General features: G+C 54.9%; 2 protein-coding genes and 1 long non-coding RNA gene across 6 annotated transcripts; 1 reads left to right on the top strand and 2 right to left on the bottom strand.

Annotated features, from left to right (window-relative positions):
* Positions 1-81: 81 nt before the first annotated feature.
* Positions 82-1,130, bottom strand: LOC115516311. Its single transcript, XR_003969513.1, has 3 exons — positions 894-1,130; positions 661-759; positions 82-110 (listed from the first exon to the last, which is right to left on the bottom strand). It is a non-coding gene; the product is annotated as an uncharacterized LOC115516311 (long non-coding RNA).
* Positions 1,131-1,209: 79 nt separating this feature from the next.
* ADCY4 (adenylate cyclase 4) lies at positions 1,210-16,802 on the top strand. 3 transcript variants are annotated; one of them, XM_030318828.1, is made up of 26 exons: positions 1,210-1,289; positions 1,594-1,803; positions 3,114-3,311; positions 3,428-3,589; positions 4,234-4,383; positions 4,825-4,973; positions 5,052-5,163; positions 5,857-5,984; positions 6,138-6,296; positions 6,555-6,687; positions 6,890-7,063; positions 9,749-9,792; positions 9,911-9,997; positions 10,198-10,267; positions 10,631-10,728; positions 11,400-11,484; positions 11,581-11,718; positions 12,539-12,649; positions 12,908-13,092; positions 13,288-13,372; positions 13,845-14,003; positions 15,315-15,461; positions 15,756-15,863; positions 15,957-16,071; positions 16,384-16,508; positions 16,595-16,802. In XM_030318828.1, the coding sequence occupies exons 2-26, from the start codon at positions 1,645-1,647 to the stop codon at positions 16,745-16,747; spliced, it is 3,234 nt and encodes a 1,077-aa protein (XP_030174688.1). In that variant the 5' UTR covers positions 1,210-1,289; positions 1,594-1,644; the 3' UTR covers positions 16,748-16,802. The 3 variants fall into 3 exon arrangements, with proteins under 3 accessions (XP_030174688.1, XP_030174691.1, XP_030174692.1); XM_030318831.1 differs by lacking the exon at positions 6,138-6,296; XM_030318832.1 differs by lacking the exons at positions 15,957-16,071; positions 16,595-16,802 and having other exon boundaries at positions 16,384-16,471.
* Positions 16,803-18,887: 2,085 nt separating this feature from the next.
* Positions 18,888-21,059, bottom strand: LTB4R (leukotriene B4 receptor). 2 transcript variants are annotated; one of them, XM_030318826.1, is made up of 2 exons: positions 20,769-21,059; positions 18,888-20,174 (listed from the first exon to the last, which is right to left on the bottom strand). In XM_030318826.1, exon 2 carries the CDS (start codon positions 20,116-20,118, stop codon positions 19,120-19,122), a length of 999 nt encoding a protein of 332 aa, XP_030174686.1. In that variant the 5' UTR covers positions 20,119-20,174; positions 20,769-21,059; the 3' UTR covers positions 18,888-19,119. The 2 variants fall into 2 exon arrangements, with proteins under 2 accessions (XP_030174686.1, XP_030174687.1); XM_030318827.1 differs by having other exon boundaries at positions 20,773-21,059.
* Positions 21,060-21,980: the final 921 nt, after the last annotated feature.

Here is a 21,980-nt window from a genome sequence, read left to right as displayed (position 1 = left end):
AGAGAGAACACGTGAGGAGGGGAGGGGCAGAGACAGAAGGAGAGAGAGAGTCCCAAGCAGGCTCTGTGCTGTCCGCGCTGAGGGGGGGCTCCATCTCACAAGGTCATGACCTGAGCAGCAATCAAGAATCAGAAGCTTAACCAACTGAACCAGCCAGGCACCCCACACATGGTGGATTTTTAACCAAAGCGTCATACTTGGGAGGCTAATGCTTAGGCCAGGCCCTGGCAGCTGAAATGTGGCTGGGAGATCCGGGAGTTGACAGAGAGGGAACCCAAGGCACTGCTGTCTAGCAGAGGCCGGAAGCGGGATGCTCAGGGCTGGGGGTGGGCAGTGTCATGGCACACAAGGTCAGGGCCCAGCTGGTGGCAGGAAGGAATCCCGGTCGCCTGGCTCCTGGGGCTGCTCTAATCTCTGGGTGGAGCACTTCCTCTACATCAGGCAAGAGCCCACCCTAAACCAAAATTCTGGTGATAGTCTCCCTGCCTACTTTTCTTCTGGGCTATGGAGACTCCACAGTGGGGTCTTGGGAAGAGGGCTCTCTACCGGCATCCGCAGACCCAGGCACATCTCTTGCCCTGCAAGAAACCCCCCAGCCTCTTGGAGGTCAGCCACCTTACTTATTTGCCTCCACCACAATTACTCACCACCTACACTCACCTGCTCCTTGCTTCCGAGCCCGTTGACTCCCAGCTGGTGTCAGGAGTAGAAAGCCACGACTCCACAAAGCTACACACAGACCTGCGTCCTCCCATGGAGCTGGACTCCATGGGAGCATGGACAGTTCAGACTCCACCACAGCAGCTCATACAGGCAGGAGGAGAGGAGAATGGGAACACCCTTCCATCCTGACGTGAATCCTACCCCCCATTCGCCCCCACATTCTTCCTTACATTCTTGCCAGCTTTCACTCCAGCTGTCCTGCATTCTCCCCACGTCCAAGGGTTCCACTCCGATTTCCACACTTGCTCTTCAGCCCGGCCTACGCCACCCCTTCGCATCTCCCACGGTCTGCATTCCCTTCCTGAGACGGCAGAAGGGGGAAGGTGACGGTGTTAGGGGAGACAATGAGGGAGGGAGGAGGCCTGAGGAGTCCGACTCGACTCGGCACGGGAAGGGGCCGGGCAGTCCCATCGGGGGAAGTGGGAGGGGTCCCCAGGCGCCGGGAGGGAAGCGCCTGCCGCCCGGGGCTCTGAGCCACTAGCTTCTCGGGGATCGGGACTCCGCGACCAGCTGCCCGAGCTCCCTCCTCGGGCGTAACCCATTCAGCTGCGGCAGCATCGCGGGCAGTGAGTTTGGGGAAAGGGGGAACCCGAGGCTCCTTTGCTTCAACCGCAAATCCCGTCCCACCCGCCCATGAGGCTTTTGCTAGGGCACCTCAGGCAGTCTGGGTTCGAGGGAGGAGGAGCGAGGGATGGGGCAGTCCCCTCACCGCCAACTGGGAAAAGGCTGAGAGGCCACAGGGAGTGCCTGGAAGGTGGGATTGTCGCGAGGTTGGGGAAACGGGATGGAAGTGGCTTGGACCCAGTGAGAGGGGCACGGTTGGGGCCGGCTGGGGCCGCAGGCGGTAACGCGGCCCCTGGCCCTCCCCAGCCCCGGGGCCCGCCCTCCACCCGGGCGACGAGGCGGGGGGCAGGGAAGACCATGGCCCGCCTCTTCAGCCCCCGGCCGCCCCCCAGCGAAGACCTCTTCTACGAAACCTACTACAGCCTGAGCCAGCAGTACCCGCTGCTGCTACTGCTGCTGGTGATCGTGCTCTGCGCGCTCCTGGCGCTGCTGGCTGTCGCCTACGCCAGCGGCCGGGTGAGCGGGGAGGGGGGCGGCTCTGGTGAGGGGCGCCTTCTGGAGGGTGGTGGGAGGGTCACTGCCTAGGGGGCGTTTTCGGAGTTAGGGCTCGGGAGGGGCCTGGTTTTCCATATGCCTTCTTTGCTGGAACCCAGGAAAGCCTTACTAGGAAATGTAGTGACCCTGGACAAGTCACTCCACCTCTGGGGCCACATTCACTGGGCTGCTGGGAGAAGGCTGAGCCCTAGGGGTGCTTCTAATTTCTCTCAGGGTACTGACAGGCCTTCTGAGCTTCTGTGATCTACTGGTTCTAGAGTAAATGCAACACCGGATTTTCCAATTTTCCAGAGGGGAAATTACACTGGGCCCTGTGGGAATCCGTTTCCTGGTTTTCTTTCTTTCATAGGGGTTGTGGGGCAGTTGTACCCATAGTCTCCCAGAAGGCACCCTCCCTCCCGCTCACATTTAGTCCCAAAATAAACCCATTTCCAGTTTCTTTTTCTTTCTTTCTTTTTCTTTATCTGCTTTTTTTTTTTTTTTTTTTTTTTTTTTTTTTTTTTTTTTTTGAGAAAGGGGGTCTTCAATTCAATTCCATTTCTGGAAATATCCTGCTCCAAGTTTTCTTTTCACTTTTTGGAGGCAAGTTGGGAAAGCCAATAAACAGACCAATTCTTGCTGGTCCTCGAAGTCCAGGAAGAGGTGGGGACACAGGGCAGGGACAGTGGTGGGAGGCCTACACCCAGAGGTGGGTGGCAAAAGTGTAGTGCTCCCCCCTAGCCTGACAGGAGGGAGGTTCCAGGCGCCCCCTGCTGCTGGAGCACTTCTTGGGTGGGTGGATGGGGATCAACTCCCAGACTTGTCCCCAGGGCAGGGAATCTCCTGAGCAAACTGGTTCATTCCTAAGTGCCTTCTGTAAGGTAGGATTCTTTGGTTGCTTCAGGACCCCTGGCTGGTGCTGGAATTCCTATTTGACAGATGAGAAAGCTGAAGTTCAGAAAGGTCATAGATTCACAAATGGGCAGTATGGGTTCTGAGCCAGGGACTCTGGATAGATGGCCTAAGGCTCAACCACCCCTGCAGCATGCAAGTGAGATATTAGGTTGAACCCTATGAGACCCCAGGCTCTGTAGATTAAAAACAGATTATTAGTGACTTCCTATGATTCAACCTACTACGAATGGCAAGTCGAGGTACCCTGTCTCCTTTTGCTACTTGAGTTTGAGACACATTTCAGAAGTGGCCTGGGGGGCTGCCTGTTCTTCTTCATCCTGGAGGCGCTCCCCCATACTCCACACTCCAGTCTTGCTGCAAGCACCCTCTCCTCGCAGGAGCTAGCTTCAGACCCAGGCTTCCTGACCACTGTGCTGTGCGCGCTGGGTGGCTTCTCGCTGCTCCTGGGCCTGGCTTCCCGGGAGCAACGACTGCAGCGCTGGACACGTCCCCTGTCGGGCCTCGTATGGGCAGCGCTACTCGGGCTAGGCCACGGCTTCCTGTTCACTGGGGGCCTGGTGAGCGCCTGGGACCAGGTGAGAGGAGCGGCAGGTGGAGCAAGGGGCAGCAGGACAGCCAGGCTAAGAGGAGGGAGCAGCCCAGCTGCTGGGCTGGCCGAAGCCAGCAGCTTCCTGTGCCCTCCCGCCCCCAGGTGTCCTTTTTCCTCTTTGTCATCTTCACCGTGTACGCCATGTTGCCCTTGGGCATGCGGGATGCCGCTGCTGCGGGCCTTGTCTCATCGCTCTCCCACTTGCTGGTCCTTGGGCTGTACCTTGGGCCTCAGCCGGACTCAAAGCCGGCGCTGCTGCCACAGGTGAGCACACCCATAGTACCTGCTGCGCAGCGGGGGGAGGGGGGAGGGGGCGGCCCCTCTGCGCGCGCTCCGTTAGTTCCTCTGAGCGTCCACCAACTTCTTGCTGAGCTGGGACTCCAGGGTGAGGCGCCCGCTAAGCACAGAGGACAAACACATACACACCCAGACAGTGCGTTCATGGGGCTGGTACACCAGGGCAGCCCGATGCCTGCAGAAACCAGAAGAGGCCTCTGGGTCCATGGGCAAGTGAGCTCACCTGGGGACCAGAGTAGTGGGGACAGATGCAGATGATGGAACCTTCACAGAGAATGTAAAAGTCGGAGATTGAGTGGTTTTGCGCTGCGAGGGGCGGGGGGGGGGGGGGGTAAATACTGGAGTAGTATTCCAGGCAGAGGAAACATAAGTGAACGATTTCTAGACCTAAGAGGCCATGTTGGTGCACAGCCAAGTCTAGAGCAGGGGTATTGGGGGAGGAGAAGCGCCCCCTACGGACCCCACAGTGTAGCACAGATTGTCTGGAAATTCTTGGGTCTCTAACTGTGGAGTCCTCCTCAAGCATGTTGGAGACCAATTCCAGGTATGCACTTAATCACCCCCACCGCCACCCATGGCCAGCATCCTCTGAGGCTGACCCTCACCCACAGCTGGCAGCGAACGCGGTGTTGTTCCTGTGCGGGAACGTGGCGGGAGCGTATCACAAGGCGCTGATGGAACGCGCGCTGCGCGCCACGTTCCGCGAGGCACTTAGCTCCCTGCACTCGCGCCGGCGGCTGGACACCGAGAAGAAGCACCAGGTTCGCTGGGCCTGGGAGGCTGGGCCAGACTGTGGTGTGAAAAGGGGTTGTTTATATCATTCAGCCGGGCCCCTTTGCAAGGCGAATGACTTTCGGCAGGTCACTTACCCTTCTCTTTCCTCCTTTGTAAAATGTGGCTACCGCCCACCTTGGAAAGTTGTGTTAAGTCTCAAACAAACTGAAGCCTATGAAAGCACTTTTATGATAGTAAACAAAGAACTCTTAATTCTGGCATTGGTTCTGGGAGTTCAGTCCCCAAAGGTGATTAGTGCAGGGTGGGATGTTGGAGCCCCAGCTCTATGTGATGGGAAGGATCTTGGGGGAGTACTTTGGGGAACACCTAGTGGGACTGGGGAAGTGCTGGGTTCCTAGTTCGTTGGGAGGCTGGGACTTCTGGCTGTAGGTTGCAGGAGGGTTGGTGTTCATTGTGACCTCCTCCAGGAACACCTTCTCTTGTCCATCCTTCCTGCCTACTTGGCCCGAGAGATGAAGGCAGAGATCATGGCACGACTGCAGGCTGGACAGGGGTCACGGCCAGAAAGCACCAACAACTTCCACAGCCTCTATGTCAAGAGGCACCAGGGAGTCAGGTATGAGAAAAGATGGCCCCAGGGAAGGGGGCTGTGGGCTGAGATCCTGGACCCACCGACACAGTCTGCCCTGCCCAGTGTGCTGTATGCTGACATCGTGGGCTTCACCCGGCTGGCCAGTGAGTGCTCTCCTAAGGAGTTGGTGCTCATGCTCAACGAGCTCTTTGGCAAGTTCGACCAGATCGCCAAGGTCAGAGGGGGCCTCCCTCCCCACCCAGGGATCTTCAAGTGCCCCACCCTGGAGAGCCCCTTCCAAGGGAAACACCTGCCTCCTCAGATCCCAGTCCCACTTCAGAGCCCATGTATTCCAATGGAAGATATTCCAATGGAAGTAGGAAACCCTCTCAAACAACCCCAGCTGTGGAGCTGCTCACCACACACCTCAAACCTGGAAGAGACTTGTCAACAACTCCACAAATGTCCCAACCACAACACCCCCAGATATGCTCAGAGCCCCGACGTAGGTGTCTCTGGACACGACAGCCAAATCTAGGGGGTTGTTCAGATGTTCTAACCTTAGGGAGCCCTTCCAAGGGAAATGTCTGCCCTGTGTAACCTCAGCCCAGTCCAGCCACCTGTTCAGACCCCCAGGGATGCCCCCAACAAACCTAATCTTGGGTGTCACCCAGAAAACCTCTGTCTTGAGGCTACTTTCATATGCTCAAATCTGAATACACCCTCCACATGCCAGAGCTGGGGGAGAGCCACAGACCTCAGCCAGTCCCATAGCAAGTTGAGAGAGTCCCTAGATCTGACCCAGAGACTTCCGGCCTCAGAGGTTCTTCAGGAATACCACATTTGCTCCCACTCCTCCCAGCTCCCTCGTACCTCTGGCCTCTAACCAGGTGCCCCCCTTCCCCTGCACACACACACACACTCCCAGGAGCATGAATGCATGCGGATCAAGATCCTGGGAGACTGTTACTACTGTGTCTCTGGGCTACCGCTCTCCCTGCCAGACCACGCCATCAACTGCGTGCGCATGGGGCTGGACATGTGCCGGGCCATCAGGTCAGCTCAGGTGGACGGGCAGGAGGGGTAACAAGGGATGGATATTGGGGAGGAGCAGACAGGGTAGTGGAAGTCCTCTTAGAGGGAGGGAGGGGTGTGGCGTGGGTAAGGATGAAGGCAGCATTCAGATTGTCCCCTACATACCCTGCTCAGGAAGCTCCGGGCAGCCACTGGCGTGGACATCAACATGCGTGTGGGCGTGCATTCGGGCAGTGTGCTCTGCGGAGTCATTGGGCTGCAGAAGTGGCAATATGATGTCTGGTCCCATGATGTCACACTGGCCAACCACATGGAGGCGGGTGGCGTGCCAGGGTGAGATGTGGGGCTGCAGGAGGCCACAGGAGGAAACCAACCGGGCCTCCCACATTCTGTCATCCTGTTCATAGTTTCCTAAAATGAGCACAATCCCACGTGGGGCTTAGGGAGATCCTGGCGTGCAGGGAGTGGGGTCGGGAGACACCTCTGTTAACACAGGGCCTTGCTTAAAGTCAGACCTCCAGGAAGGCTCCTTGAAAGAAAGGAGAGGTTTGCAAGCCCTCTGTCCTGACTCCCACTGCCCCCTCCTTCCAGACGAGTGCATATTACAGGGGCTACCCTGGCCCTGCTGGCAGGGGCTTATGCTGTGGAGGATGCAGCCATGGAACACCGGGACCCGTACCTTCGGGAGCTAGGGGAGCCTACCTACCTAGTCATCGATCCCCGGGTAAAAGCCCAGCCTGGACCTCATGGGCTGGCCCATCCTAACCACCCATAGCCAACAGGCCTGATCTCTTTTCCTACACCAGAGACTGAATTCCTGGGTCCCAGTGTGTGCGTCAAGGGGGAGGTGACACAACCTTCCAAGAGGTGTGGGGAGAATGTGGAAAGCATTTGTGAAATTGACTTTCAGCCCTCCTATGCCCCAGGCTGAGGAGGAGGATGAGAAGGGCACTGCAGGAGGGTTGCTGTCCTCTCTCGAGGGCCCCAAGATGCGTCCGTCGCTGCTGATGACCCGCTACCTGGAGTCCTGGGGCGCCGCCAAGCCTTTTGCCCATCTGAGCCACCTAGAGAGCCCTGTGTCCACCTCTACCCCTCTCCCGGTAAGTGCACTCCACTGCGAGCCCTAGCACTTACATAACCCCACCCACTGCCTCTCCCAACCTCCCCCCACCCATCCAGTGAGTCACTTGATGACATCCTAAGGTCCTGAACTGTCTGGTTGCCCCAGTCACTGGTTCAGGCTTTTCCTTACCCTTCTTTCCAGAGAAAGGGCAAAGGTCACTGCCCTCTGAGCTCACTTGAGATGCAAAATCCTATAGGCACCATGTTCACTGTTCCCCAAACTCCACTCAGGAAGCCTTCCCTCAGTACCCCAAAGGTATAGACCATACTTCCTCTTGGCTCTGAAGCCAGCGCTCACACCCAGTCCCACCAGGAAATGTCTCTGTTGAATTCCCTTCCTGAAACTGCACACTCTCTTTTTTAATCCCCACTAGAATTGGGAAGGTGGGGGCAAATCAGTTGTTGCCCCTACTCTCAGCGTTTATACAAGGATTAAATGAGGTGACAGTGAAAATCGCATGTGGTCTTGAAAGAAGTCACTCTGAGCAGGCAGGGATTGAGGAGGGAGGGAAGAGAGGTAACCAGGGCTTGGTTGGCTGACCTTGTGCATAGCACCTTCCGGTAATCATGACCCACTAGCTGGTGGAGGAGCCTGGATCTCTCCCACCAGCTGGCTCTTCGTGTTGGTGCTTGGTGACAACCAGCCAGAACACCCACGCATACAGTTACTGAGGCTGTGTCCCCAAAGGCTTGCCCCAAGATTAGGGTCCTCAGCCTGCTCTTCTCCATTTTATCTGATCTTCTCCAAACTTTCCCAGCCACCTTTCTGCAGATCTTTCTCTCTGAATCTTCTCTGCCAGACCCAGTTGGATATATGGGATGACTTCAGAGCACCCTTTCTGTGTTCCATCTCCCCTCCCCACCCACCCAGCAGGAAAGCAGGCCAGAGATCCGTGAAACACTGTGGTATGGGGGGACATTGGCAGCAGTGGTTTAGGAGAGTACCTAATTCCAATCCTTAACACGGGGTAGGGGAGATGTCAGAAGGGTTAAGCTGGCAGGAGGGAGAAGAAGAAAGAATCCAAGACTCTGCTGACTATTGCAGGATAGAGTCTCCAGCATGGAGGCAGAGTAGAGGGTGGGCTTTGCTGGGAGCCCAGGAATTGTGAGACAATGTTAGGTGCAAGTGCAATCCCCATGGTGAGAGGCCCCCTAGAACCCATGCCAGACCTCCCTGAAACCCCACTCGTGTGCAGGCTAAGAAGTGTCAGGGTGAAGAAGTAGGAACTCCTGGTTCGAGGGTAGCTCCCAAGGCAGGACCTCACCAGCCCAGAAATTCACTTCCAAGCCCGTGAAGTACCAGGCCCTCAGTCAAATGTTAGAAATCCTGAGAATCACATCAGCTTACATTTAAACAATGGGGAACCTTGGGGTGGTGGGGCAGTGTTGGTGCTAGTATATAACATCCATCCATCCATCCATCCATCCATCCATCCATCCCCACGTGGGTAGAACCCACGAACCACAAGATCATGACCTGAGCTGAAGTCGGTCGTTCAACTGACTGAGCCACCCAGGCACCCTGTTCCTTCTACACTTTTAAAGCACCTACAATGTGGCAGGCACTAGGCTAGTTCTAGAGAAGACAGAAATGAATAAATTGTTTTCCCTGTTTTCAAAAAATAGTCATTGAGCAAGGTGGAGAGGCAGGTAGGTAGTTTGAAGAACGTTAGGCTCAGTCCTGGATGCATAGATGGGCTCATACCTAGAACACACCCCTTAATCTCCCTCCCCCCCCATACACCAGGTTTTGATTTGGGGGGATGATGTGGCCCCCTGTGACCCTGCTTCCTCCACATGAGCCAGGGGAGCAGAAAAGAACAGTCACAGACTCCTGGCCCTGGGCAGTGGCCGTTGGCTTCGTTCTCTTCTTTGGGGCTTTTCTCACCTGCTTTACTTGCCTGCTTATTTTCATATGTTTGCTCACGGTGCGCATTTGTTTTGGTGCAGGAAAGAATGATTGTGACCAGGTTTGTCTCTCTTCCTTTCTCTTTCCCTTTCTTCTAGACTTTTTGTCTTCTGCCCCCACCACTTCCCAGCTCAGCCTGACCACAAGCGAGTCAGAACTTTCTCACTGTCACTTCAGTTTAAACCAAGGACTTTTGGGATTTGTTCAGTCCTTAGGGAAGATGACAGCCACTCAAGCTTACAGAAGATACAGGGTTGCCTCACAGGGGGTAGAGACTGAGGAAATAAAAGTATAAAGACCCTGGGTGTCTAAAGAGTCCAGAAGAAACTGTTTTTTAAAGTTTATTTATTTATTTATTTTGAGAGAGACAGAGAGAAGTGCAGGCAGGGAGGGGCAGAGAGAGAGGGGGACGGAGAATCCAAAGCAGACTCCACACTGACAGCACAGAGCCCGATGCGGGGCTCGAACCCACGAACTGTGAGATCATGACCTGAGCTGAAGTCAGACTCTTAAATGACTGAGCCACCCAGGCGCCCCAAGTCCACAAGAAATTTAAAGAATAAATGTGGTTTGATCCTTCCCTTAAGGGCAGATGGGATTTGATGGAGAGAGGAAGTCTTTAGAGGCAGGGAAAACACTCATGCCAAATGCTCAAGGCCAAAGACATGTGTAGATATGGAACCCCTCACTGCAGAGAGGCTTCAGGGATGCTCAGCATCACCTCATCCCCCTCTTTGCTGTGTTCTCCCAACAGGAGAAGGCCCTGGTTTCCTTCAGCCCCCAGTGGAGCCTGGACCGGTGAGGAGTCCCTGGGGTGACCTGCCCCCATCCTTCCTGGGGGTGGGGGGGCTGTACCTGCTTCACCCAGATATGTTGAGGGCCTCCTGTGGTGACAGGCTGGGCTGTCACTCTGCAGGAGCCGTACCCCCCGGGGGCTAGATGATGACCTGGACACTGGGGATGCCAAGTTCTTCCAGGTCATCGAACAGCTCAACTCTCAGAAGTATGGAGAACAGAAGAGGACTGGGAGGGGTTGGGAGCTGGGCTTCTGTGGTACAGGAGGGATGTGCTCCCCTAATGACCCAGAGGGAAGTGGGGGGGCTTCCCTACTCTACTCCAGGGAAACATGCACCTGACCACCCCTCCACCCACCCTGCCCTGCCCTTTCCTCTCCGGGGCTCATGGCCCCCCACCTCCTACCAGACAGTGGAGGCAGTCAAAGGACTTCAACCTACTGACACTGTACTTCAGAAAGAAGGAACTGGAGAAAGAGGTGGGCTGGGGTGGGTGGGGGGTGACACAAGGTTAGAGAATTTTCCAACCTTAGTGCCTTGGCCTTGGGAAGGGGGCAAGCCCTGTGGTCCCACCTCACCTCCAAGGTCTGCTCAGTTTTTGATCCTGGGGTGAGGGGCTTGTACCTCTCTCCAAATGGCTGTCACCCTATAGATTGAGTTTCTAGGTGGGGATGGGAGGGAGGAGGGCAGTTCCTTGGAGAACCAGTAGGGGCTACCTGAGACTGAACTGGAGGGTGGGTGGGGAGGCTGAGACACCTGTTCTTGCCTGGAATTGACACCTCCGAGATGATGGGCAGCCCTAGTGGCCCCTGTCTCCACACTGACCCCTCCTTCCCTTCCAGTACCGACTCTCTGCCCTCCCCGCCTTCAAATACTATGCAGCCTGCACCTTCCTGGTTTTCCTTTCCAATTTCATCATCCAGATGCTGGTGACAAACAGGTGACAGCCCCAGGCAAGAGGGGCCCTGATTCCCATGTATAGACTTTTTGATCCTTGACCCACATTTTCTTCTTTACCGACTTTCCCTTAGTTTCGGACACTGACCCACAGAGGAAACATGTGTTCTGGGGAAACAGTGATAATCATAGCCCTCGTTTTACTATCGTACATCTCGTGGGCTTTCTACATAACCCAAGCACTTTCACAAGCCTGTCTCTCAATTCAAACAACTTTTCAATGAAGCAGGTTCTATTTTCATTGAGAAGCCCAAATCTCACAGGAAATGAGCTTAGAAAGTAGGTCCTTGTTTTTAGTCCATGGCTAGGAGGGGCTGCAGGGACTTGTCCAGAACTCAGCCAGGTAGAAGAAGAGCTTTGGCCTGAAGGCCCAGAGACTGGCCTGATGTGGCCTTGGCCCCTTTGTGAGCCTCCTGCCCCCTTCCAGTATTGTCCCCACCTTATAGTTCCTGCCCTACCCCACCACTGCCCTAGACCCCTCAACTTTCCCAGAGCATCAGCAGGCAATGCCTTTCATCAGCCCAGTCCCCACTGGTAGCCAGTTCAGATCCCCAGGACTCCTCCTCCCCACATCTCCCAACTGGGTGGCACAGCACCCTCCCAGCACACAGAGCCGATTCTGACTTTCAAGGCCTCACTCTTATCTCCCTTTAGGCCCCCAGCTCTGGCCATCACCTATAGCATCACCTTCCTCCTCTTCCTCCTCCTCCTCTTCGTCTGCTTCTCAGAGCACCTGACGGTGAGGTGGGCTGGGGGGTGGAAGTGGTGAGCTGGGCCCTCACTGTGACCTGGGTGTCCCAGCCCCACGGCTAAGATTCCTGTGCTCCTTCTGCAGAGGTGTGTCTTGAAAGGCCCCAAGATGCTGCACTGGCTGCCGGCACTGTCTGGCTTGGTGGCCACACGGCCCGGACTGCGAGTTGCCCTGGGCACAGCTACCATCCTCCTGGTTTTTGTGATGGCCATTCCCAGCCTGGTGAGGGCAGTGGGGGGCCCTATGTACCCCCATCAGGGCCTGTTCGAGCTGTCAGAAGCTGAAAGGGGACCCCTGGGATTTGGGAGGACAGCCGGAGTAAGGCCAACATTCTGGCAATGTTGGACAAGTATAAAAGAAAAAAATTAATCTGCCACCTGAGCATATCTATTCTGTGGAGGCAGATCTTCACTCTTTAGCTCGCTCATTATGATCTTGTAGCTGAGTTTGGCTGAGTTTTCAGAATTTGTTTTGTTTTGATTATTTTGAACGTTTATTATTTTTGAGAGACAGAGTATGGGTGGGGGAGGGGCAGAGAGCGAGAAAGGGAGGCAGAATCCAAGCTGTGCTTACAGCTCAGAGCCTGACGCAGGACTCGATCCCACGAACCGCGAGATCATTACCTGAGCCGAAGTCAGACACTTAACTGACTGAGCCACCCAGGCGCCCCTGAGTTTTCAGAATTTATAGTCATTCCTAGAATTCTATCCCTGAAAGACACCTTAGGAATCACCCCCCCACCCCGCCCCCCACCAGCCAAGTAACAGAAGAGGAAGCTGAGGCCCAGAGAGGCTAAGTGGCTGGCAAGAGATCACACAGTGGATCCGTGGCAGACTCGTGCTCAGGACACCTGCTCCTCCCATCCCTGACCCCCCAGCGAGGACCCCTGCGCTAAGCCTCCCTTACTAGCCAGGAATAGCATAATCCCCCTCTTTGGAGGGTCTGGCTCTGACCCATCCCTAAGTCAGCTGAACCCCAGCACAAGCCACCATCATGCCCAGGGAGCTGCCTGCCCACCCCAGCTCTTCACTTCCTTCTGCAGTTCTTCTTACCGGCAGCATCAAACTGCCCTTTTGGGGTTCTCAATGTGTCCTCCATGGCTTTCAACATCTCCTGGGAGCTCCCTGGGTCCCTGCCTCTCATCAGCGTCCCCGTGAGTATTCCTCACAGCCCTGAAACTCTCTCTTCAGAGCCTTCCTTGGCCCCTCCCCCACCTCCTTGGTTGAACGTTCCATCTTGTGGATTGGGACAGACGTAAATTACACTCGGTGTGTGTTTGTGTGTATGACACCGCCTACTCCCCAGATAGGTCGTGGGCCCGGGGAGGGGCAGGCCAGGAGCCCCGGGATATTCTCCCACCCCTACCTGTGGGATATGCCCTGCCTCTTGACCACCCTTCTTGGCCCCACAGTACTCTATGCACTGCTGCGTGCTGGGGTTCCTGTCCTGCTCCCTCTTTTTGCACATGAGCTTCGAGCTGAAGTTGCTGCTGCTCCTGCTATGGCTGGGGGCCTCCTGCTCCCTCTTCCTGCACTCCCACGCCTGGCTGTCCGACTGCCTCATCGCCCGCCTCTATCCGGATCCCTCGGACTCCAGGTGTGCACGGCCACTGGACAGAGGTGCTCAGGCCCCCTGGGAGCAGAGCAGAGCTGTCCTTACCTCCCTGACCTGAACCATCCACCCACAGGGCAAAGGGGGAGGGTGGCTGTGGGCTACATGGGCACTGAGGGTAGGGAGGAGGCCATCGGGAAGGTGCAGGGCAGGGGCAATCCTGATCCGTGGCCTCCTCAGGCCAGGGGTGCTGAAGGAGCCCAAACTGATGGGAGCTATCTCCTTCTTCATCTTCTTCTTCACCCTCCTGGTCCTGGCTCGGCAGGTAAGTCACCCATCTCAGCCCTCCAGGGCCTCCCTTTGAAGGGTGAGGTGGGGGTCCCCATATTTGTGACTTGGTCTCTCTCTCACTCTTTCCCTCAAATCTTATGCCTTCGGGGTTGAGCCGAAATAGTGTGCCCATTGGAAGCTTCTAAGTGAACCTTCCTGCTCCGTTTCTTTCTCCTTCACCTCCCCCCCCAAGGGAGGTGCCTTCAAATTCTCCCTCCCTCATCCCTCCCACCCCAACCTAGGAAAACCCACCTATAAGAAAGAATCTGCTGCCAATTCTGTGTACCCTAGTTTGAATCTATTTTCAAGGTAGCCTCCCTAGGGATAGTTGCACCTTGAGGCTTCTCTCTAGATTGGGGGGAGGGGGTGTGGTTTAAGCATCAAGGAATGAGGGGAAGGGGGAGCACACAGGAGCTGAGGTTTCCCGTGCACTGTGTCTCTCCTTGGGCCCCTGCTGACCCTGCCAGAATGAGTATTACTGCCGGCTGGACTTCCTGTGGAAGAAGAAGCTGCGGCAGGAGCAGGAGGAGACAGAGACCATGGAGAACCTGACTCGGCTGCTGTTGGAGAATGTGCTCCCTGCACATGTGGCCCCCCAGTTCATTGGCCAGAACCGGCGCAACGAGGTGACTCCCCACCCCTGACTCCTCAGCCTCAGATGCCACAGGGACCAATTTTAGATGAAAACCTTGGCCCTTGGCCCATCCTCTTTGGACTCCCCCACAGTAGTTAAGTGGCCACCCAAGTCTCTGTCCCTGTCACATAGGTGCCTGATATTTTCATAAGCTCTTAGTCTTTGTCTGCTGAGCACAGAGCCTCTGTGTTCCAAGTTCTTACTTAGAAGGAGCATCCTCTCCAACTCATGACCACTCCATGCCTTCCAGAAGCTTCTTCAAGTGTTGATGGGAGTTGTGTGGAGGACACAGTCCATCCATCTCTCTGGACCTGCACTATCCGGGATGGTAGCCATTAGCCATGTGTGGCCCTTTAAATTTAAATGAATTAAAATGGAAAATTCAGTTCCTCTGTCTCATTGGCCACATTTCAAGGATCTAACAGCTGCCTGTGGCTAGTAGATGCCATATTGGGCATCCCATATGTAGAACTTTCCATCACCACAGGGTTTCCCATTGGAAGATGCTAATCTATATCCTTAAACATCTTGCCATAGACCATCAGAAGGTCACCCACATAGTTGCACCATTTTATTTTTGCCACCACTACTTCACCGTGTCTGCTGTGGAAATGCTCTTGGTCCATCTTGAGGAATGTTAAAAGAAACAGGCCAGGGGCTACCTCACAGCTTCCTGCCCCCCACCGCTTGCTCTCTGCTCTCAAGATCAGCAGTAGGTCTACATCTCCTGCCTCCTTCTCTTACAGACACTGGGAATCTTGTCACTGCTCCTGTTTCTAGCTTCACATTGGCTACTAGAAAGCTCAGAGCCAGAATCTAGGACTCACAGGGACTTTATGGCACCCATTTTGTGAACCGACTTCAAATCTTACCTTTATTTTCTTACCTTTTCTTACCTTATCTTACCTTTATTTTCCTTTTGGCCCCTTTTCCCTATTACTTTATCTTCCAAGTTGTAGCTATCTTTGTAAGCTGACTTAGTTGACTTAACACCTTTCGGCAATGAGATATGATAGAAAGATGATTCCCGCTGACAGGATCCCAGCTCTTGAAGAGACTCCCTTCACGTGGCTATGAGGTGATCCTGACTCCAAACCCCTGTCTCTCCTGGAATCGTAATGAGACCCAATCTTTGACTCCCGAGTCACACATCCCTGGGGTAACCTGGCCCTACCCCTCTCCCTCCTTTCCGATCCTTCTTAAATAGAGGGGTAGGAGTATGGACACAGGGAGGAGGGCCCATGCAGGCTCAGAAGGGGGAAGACCATGACTTGTTCCCTCAACCCAGCATCCCACCCTCCAGGACCTCTACCACCAGTCCTATGAGTGTGTCTGCGTCCTGTTCGCCTCAGTTCCAGACTTCAAGGAGTTTTACTCTGAGTCCAACATAAACCACGAGGGTCTAGAGTGTCTGCGGCTGCTCAATGAGATAATTGCTGATTTTGATGAGGTGACAACTCCAAGCTTCCCCTGGACCCTTTGTCCTGGATGCTAGAATTTCCGACCAGTCCCTCCTGTCAATTTAGTCTCCAGCCAGGGGTCCATCCCCCTCTCCCCGGCCCTGCCACTCCTCCTCCAATCCCCTAGCTCTCTGGAAACTCTGCTCACTATCCACTCTCCCTCCTGCCACCATCCCTGTCCTCCCAACCTGGTCCTTTAGTCTCCAAAGGCCTGGGGCTGGGCCTCTGAGAGGGAGGCAGGAGAGAGCAAGAAAGACTGGGGACACAGCTTCCTTTCTATACAGCTGCTCTCAAAGCCCAAGTTTAGCGGGGTGGAGAAGATCAAAACCATCGGTAGCACCTACATGGCAGCTACAGGCTTAAATGCCACCTCCGGACAGGACGCACAGCAGGTACAGAATCCCTTCTTTACCTACCAACCTTCGTCTGGGCTCTCACTGGGGGGTCCTCATTGACCCATCCCGGTGGGCCGGCCCCATTGCTAGGACGCTGAGCGCAGCTGCAGCCACCTTGGCACCATGGTGGAGTTTGCGGTGGCTCTTGGATCAAAGCTGGACGTCATCAATAAGCACTCTTTCAACAACTTCCGCTTGCGTGTGGGTGAGGACCCTCCCTCGCTGGGGCAGTCTGGAACCTCCTCCTCACCTTCCCAAGCTCTGGCTCCCTTAGGCTCTTTGTTAGCTACTCCCCAGCTCACCCTGGACCCCCTCCAGCCTCATCCCTGGGGATGGAGCATGAAGCTGCTGGGCCAGGAGCTCTGAGGCTCAGCCACCCCTTCCCTAAGCCACACCCCTCCAGGCCCTTTCCTCTAAGGCCTCCAGGCCCTTCACCCTAATTCCTGGAGTGTCCTCTTCCCTTCTCCCTCCTCAAATCCGCCCACCCAGGGCTCCTCTCTACCATACCTCTTGTCAGGGTTGAACCACGGACCTGTAGTGGCTGGAGTGATCGGGGCCCAGAAGCCGCAGTATGACATCTGGGGCAACACAGTGAACGTGGCCAGCCGCATGGAGAGTACAGGAGTCCTGGGCAAGATCCAGGTGAGGAGGCTGCATTGGAGGCATGGGGTGGGGGGATAAGGATAGGGCCTCCCCCACACTTCTGACTCACACCCTTTCAATCCCAGGTGACTGAAGAGACAGCCCGGGTGCTGCAGTCCTTAGGCTACACCTGCTACAGCCGGGGTATCATCAAGGTCAAAGGCAAAGGGCAGCTCTGCACCTACTTTCTGAACACAGATTTGGCACGAACTGGACCTCCCTCGGCCACCCTAGGCTGAGACCCCCATCATCCTAAGATCCTCAATAAAAAGACCCTGGTATGATGGGAGCCAATTGGTGTCAGAAGCTTCTGGTATAGCTGCAGATCACCTTCTCCTTGCCTCTCAGCAAGCTAAACTTGCTTCTTCCCAAGCTAAAGTGAGTGTTTGTGTATATGCAAGGGTGATCATGAGTGTGCTAGAGAGGAGTGATTCTTTTTCACAAGCTCAAGAAGAGGACTGCCTCAGCCTCCCTGCCTGATTCCAGTATTTTGTACACCTTGGAAGCATAAAGAAATTTAGCCACATGGCTCAAAATAGGGATTTGTCTTTTCCTGCTCCCCACCCACAAATATTGGAAAGGAATAGCTGAGAATGTCATTTGACCTTTATTCATTCTCTATATACTAAATAAGCACCTATTATGTGCTTACTATACAGCATGGATGAAAGGCTTAGGAGATGATCTATCAGGTCCCTCCCTGTTTCAGCTGCTGTTGTCAAGTTGGTGCATACTTTCCAGCCAAGACCTGTAGATGGTTTTGGGATTCTCTTGTTCACAGATCCCTCAAATGCCCTCTTGCTTCCTTCTGCATCCTTCTGTGCAGATGCTGATACTATGTAAGTCTTGAAGCATCCAAGGTTCACGCCTACCTCCTATTTGTCGTAGACTCTGGGTCTGGAGTTCTCTCTTGTCCAGCAAGAGAGAGGATGCAGAATTAAAATGTGAGAGAGGCTAATGTTGGGGAGGAGACAAGAGCCCTAAGTAAAGATCCTTGCTCCGTTTTTATTAGGATCAGAAGGCTTACAAACGTGATGGACGTGCACAAAGAGACAATGAAACCGTGAACATTAATTCATATGTGTGAGAGAAAAGGGGTTTTTGAGGATATGCGGTGTTAGGGTTTGGGTCAATACAAAACAAAATCCCAGAGCCGGGAAGATGGTTGTTTATGGCAGGCACAAGGCAACGTGTCTGTTTATCTTAGCTTGCCTGGGGAATAAGACAGAGCAGGCTACCTCAGGGTCAACAAGGCTCCTTTCTTTTGCTAATTAGCTCCGCTCCAGGCAACTTTGCCCTGCTGAGGTCTATAACCTTGTTTACTTGCTTACCTATTCTGGTCCTTCCCTCCTGTGAAAACAGCTTTCTGCTATTGCACTATTTTGGGGCACTTCCGCCCTGATTGCCTAATGTTGGATGCTTTCATCCTGTGGCTTCCTATTCCTCTATGCCTTTGTTCTATACTGGGGGCGATTTTGCCCTGTTTACCTAATCTTGGATGCTTTCTTCCTGTGACTTTGTTAACCCATAGGTGCAAGCTCAGGGAATTCCTAAGCTTATTCCCCACACATTTTTAGCAGTCTGTGGGAGGTATCTGGACACCCTAGGTTTGTTACAGATACTGCGCATTTTGGATTTTTGGTCTTTCTCCTAGTTGGTCTTTGTTTATGTGAGAGATTCAAAAAGTACTCCGCTGCCATTTCTGCTACCATCTTCCTAAAATGCTGTCAGGACAGAGCCAGTCCAAGGCTCTCTAAAACAGTCATCCCTAGGAAAGAATGACTCATCCCTCTCACTTACAGGAATCTTAATTTCCTAAGAATGATGACTGGCACAGAGGGCCCTCAGCCTCAACCTGCTTCTGAGTGTATTTTAGGGGCTGGCAGAATGTTAATGTCCAGAAATCCGGACTAAGATCTGATGACTTGGTTCTTAAGTGAGGCCTCCTTGGGAGATGAGGGGAGGGGAGGCAGTGCCCTAGAACATTGCCCACTGAAAGGACAAAGCTGAGTGGCAGGAAGTTGGAGTCATGGTAACAGCGATACCTATCATAAGCTTCAGGGTAAAGGTCCCAGAGCTGTGCTGTTTTCTCAGCTCATCTGCTGATTCAGGGAGTCTGGCATGATAAGCCCACATGGGTGGCCTTCTTCCATCTGCTCCTTCAGGAGTCTGTAAGACCTGTGCTCTAAGTATGATGGGCAGGACACCTGCCTCAGAATGGGGGAGGAGAGGGGATTCTGGTTTCTGTATCTTTGTGTCCCTTCCAAAACTGAAAAGCACAGGATGTGATGTGCCTGTCAACTGTTGAGAAGGATCCCCAGAAGAGCGCCCAGCAGCAACCCTAATTCCCCATTATACACACACGCCCCACACACAGGGTTGACCCAATTTGAGGCTTCAGTTTTAATAGCAAAGCTGCCCCAGGCTTTCACTGGGCCTTCACCTGCCCCGCCCCTCCCTCCTCTTCTGCTCCACCCCACTGGCGTTCTCCCCCTAGGGGTACAGCACTGGGCCCGGCCAACGTGGGGGCATTCCGCCAGGAGGAAAGCCTTCTTTCCACCAACAGCGGCAGCACCACCACCACCACCACCCAGACCTAGTTCAGTTCGCTTCACTGGAGAGGGTTGGAGACGGTGAGGCTCTCGGTGGTGCCATTCTCGGGAGTGGCGGGGGCGCCCCTCACCGTCTGGGCCAGGGTGCCCCCGCGGCGGGTGCTGGACGCCTCGGAGCCGGTGGCCTCCAACAGTTTGGCGACGAAGCCCACGCCGGCCGAGCGCAGCAGGCCACCGCCGGCGCACGCGTACAGCACGGGGTTCACGCTACTGCTCAGGAAGGCCAGCGCGATGAACACGTAGCGCGCCAGGAGCAGCCGGTTCCGCAACGGCCCCGCATCCCCGCCGGCCAGCAACCGGCCCGCCTCGGCCAAGTTCACCACGTGGTAGGGCAGCCAGAAGGCGGCGAAGGTCAGGATGATGAGCGCCACCAGGCGGCCCGTGCGGCGGCTGCGGCGGAAGCGCCGGGCCTGCAGCCTGCGTCCGATGTCGGAGTAGCTGGCCACCACCACCAGGAAGGGCAGCAGGAAGCCGGTGAGGGCCTCGAAGAGTAGATGGAAGGCGTTGAGTCGTTCGCTGGGGTACTTCAGGAAGCACACCAGGCTCCAGTTGTTCGGTGCCAAGGTCACTGTGCGGTACACGACGACGGGCGTGGCCAGCAGAAGGGACATCACCCAGATGCCTGCCAGCACCCACCAGGCAACGGCCTTGGTACGAACCTTCTGGGACACAAAGGGGAGGGCCACCGCCAGCGAGCGGTCCAGACTCATGGTCGTGATCAGCAGGACGCTGGCGTACATGCTGACTCCGCAGACATAGTGAAACAGGCGGCAGCCAGCCAGTCCGAACACCCAGGTGCGTTGGGCCACGTTGTGGAGGAAAAAGGGGGCAGTAAGCAATACAGCCAAGTCGGCCAGGGCCAAGTTCAGCACCAACAAGGCAGTGACAGAGCGCTTCTGCATCTTTACCAGGATGCTCCACACCACAAAGCTGTTGCCGGGAAGCCCCACAACCAGTGCCACTGACAGGAGGATGATCGTCAGCAGAGCGATGAACATGACACCTAGTGAGGAGGTGCTGCAGAAGATGTAGCGTCCGGGGCCACTGCAAGGACCTGGAAGGTGAGGGTGAACACAGGCATGAGGGTGGGGATCCAAGGTTTCCCGACACCCTGGACACACCTAGCCTGATGGCTGTAGCCGTCTCCAAATCAGCAGCATCAGTTGCACCTCTGCAATATACTGTCCTCACCACTGTCAACAGACCTGTCTTAAGGGGATCTGGCTGAGTAGAAACACTGATTTCCTAACTAGGCCCCGGGGCTCCTTCCTGCCCACAGACCCATTTGCAAAATACAGAGCAACAACAGCAGACCCTTTCTGCCTCCTTCCCTTCTGAAACCCAGAACCAAATGGCAGGGGCAGGATGGGGGGATGCTTTCCTTAACAAGGACACACCCTTCAAAAGGCTAGCTTCTCGGTCACCTGCCAGGCCCCGAGCCCCCTCAGTTCCAATGATTTCCACCAATCACCTCACTCTCTCCAGAGGTGCCCAGGGCCCACCAGGAATAACAGGGATGGGGAGGAGTTTGTGGATAGGAGACAGGAACAAATCCTCCCCAGCCAGGCTTTCTTTGGAAATTCCTTTGCCCTTTCGATCATGGCTGTAACCTGCCCCACCACTACCTCCCTACTCCCAGGGTACTTACTTACAGACTTCGCCGCGTACTGGTTGGAAGCTGGTGCCAATCCCAAGGCCAGGGCAGAGTGGCGTAGCCTATTACCAGATCTGTCCCAGTTCCAGGGTCCTGGCCCCAGGTCTGGGTGCTGTCAGCTACGTTGGCCAGAGAGGAAGTACCAAGAAGCAGAGGAGGGGGAAGACACATCTTCCTGAGGGTGGGGCTGAAACTCCTAGCCCTCCCTTCACTGGGGAGGGGGGAGGGATGGTCTTTGTGTTCCAGAAGAGCCTAGCAGGGAGGAGGACTCCTCAGGGGTGGGACCAGATGAGAAGAGCCCAAGAAGGTGCAGGGAGAGGAAAGAGGGGTGAGGGGAGTGAGTAGGCTGGGGTGTGGCCTCAGATGCAGGTCTAGACTGGAGAACTGCACTGGGTCATACAGGAGAAGGAGGAAAGGAAGCTGGAGAAGGGAAATGGGCTCATATTGAGAGGCCAGAATGTTGGATATCTTTACATGTCATGTAAATAATATCATGTAATAATTTTTAGATTAATAGGAAGTGAGCAACAACTAACAGTCTTGGGAGGCATCAAGACTTGGCAGAGAGACAAAGGAGAGATGCCACCTCCCTGGGAACTTCCTGTCCTCCAGGAAGATGTGGCTAGGTTATGGCTTTGGGTTTAGGTAACATCAGGACTTGAAGAGGACAGCACTCTGTCCTTGGCTTGGGTTCAAGCCATGAGCAGAGTTGGGGGGTGGGGCTCTTCCAGAACCCCCCCCCCCATCCCTTCCCTCATGTAAAAAGATTGGTTCAATTCTTCTTCTTGGCAGAAGCCAAAGTCCAAAGGACCTCCTTTGTATTACACAGAATGCCAATTTCTTCCCCTTCCCCAACCATTTCCCTTGTGCTTGGACGTGTGGCTACCCTGCCACATGAATTTGGATTGAAGATCTGGGCGCTGGACAAGGAGGTCACCATCACCTCTTTCCTACCTTCTCATAGTTGGCTGTCCAGTCCCACCTCAGACACACAGAGAAAGTAGAGGCTGAGCATAGGGAGAGGAAGTAGAGGCAGTGATGCATTATGCTTGCCCTGCCAGGAGGGGAAACCAGGAATGTACAGGGAGGAACAGCCCCAAGAATGGTCACTCTTCGGGGCGCCTGGGTGGCTCAGTCGGTTGAGCGTCCGACTTCGGCTCAGGTCATGATCTCGCAGTTCATGGGTTCGAGCCCTGCATCAGGCTC

The sequence above is a fragment of the Lynx canadensis genome, chromosome B3, assembly GCF_007474595.2.
Source record: "Lynx canadensis isolate LIC74 chromosome B3, mLynCan4.pri.v2, whole genome shotgun sequence".
Lineage (NCBI taxonomy): Eukaryota > Metazoa > Chordata > Mammalia > Carnivora > Felidae > Lynx > Lynx canadensis.
The sequence above is the reverse complement of the archived record's forward strand: the minus strand, read 5'-3'. Positions and strand labels throughout refer to the sequence as shown.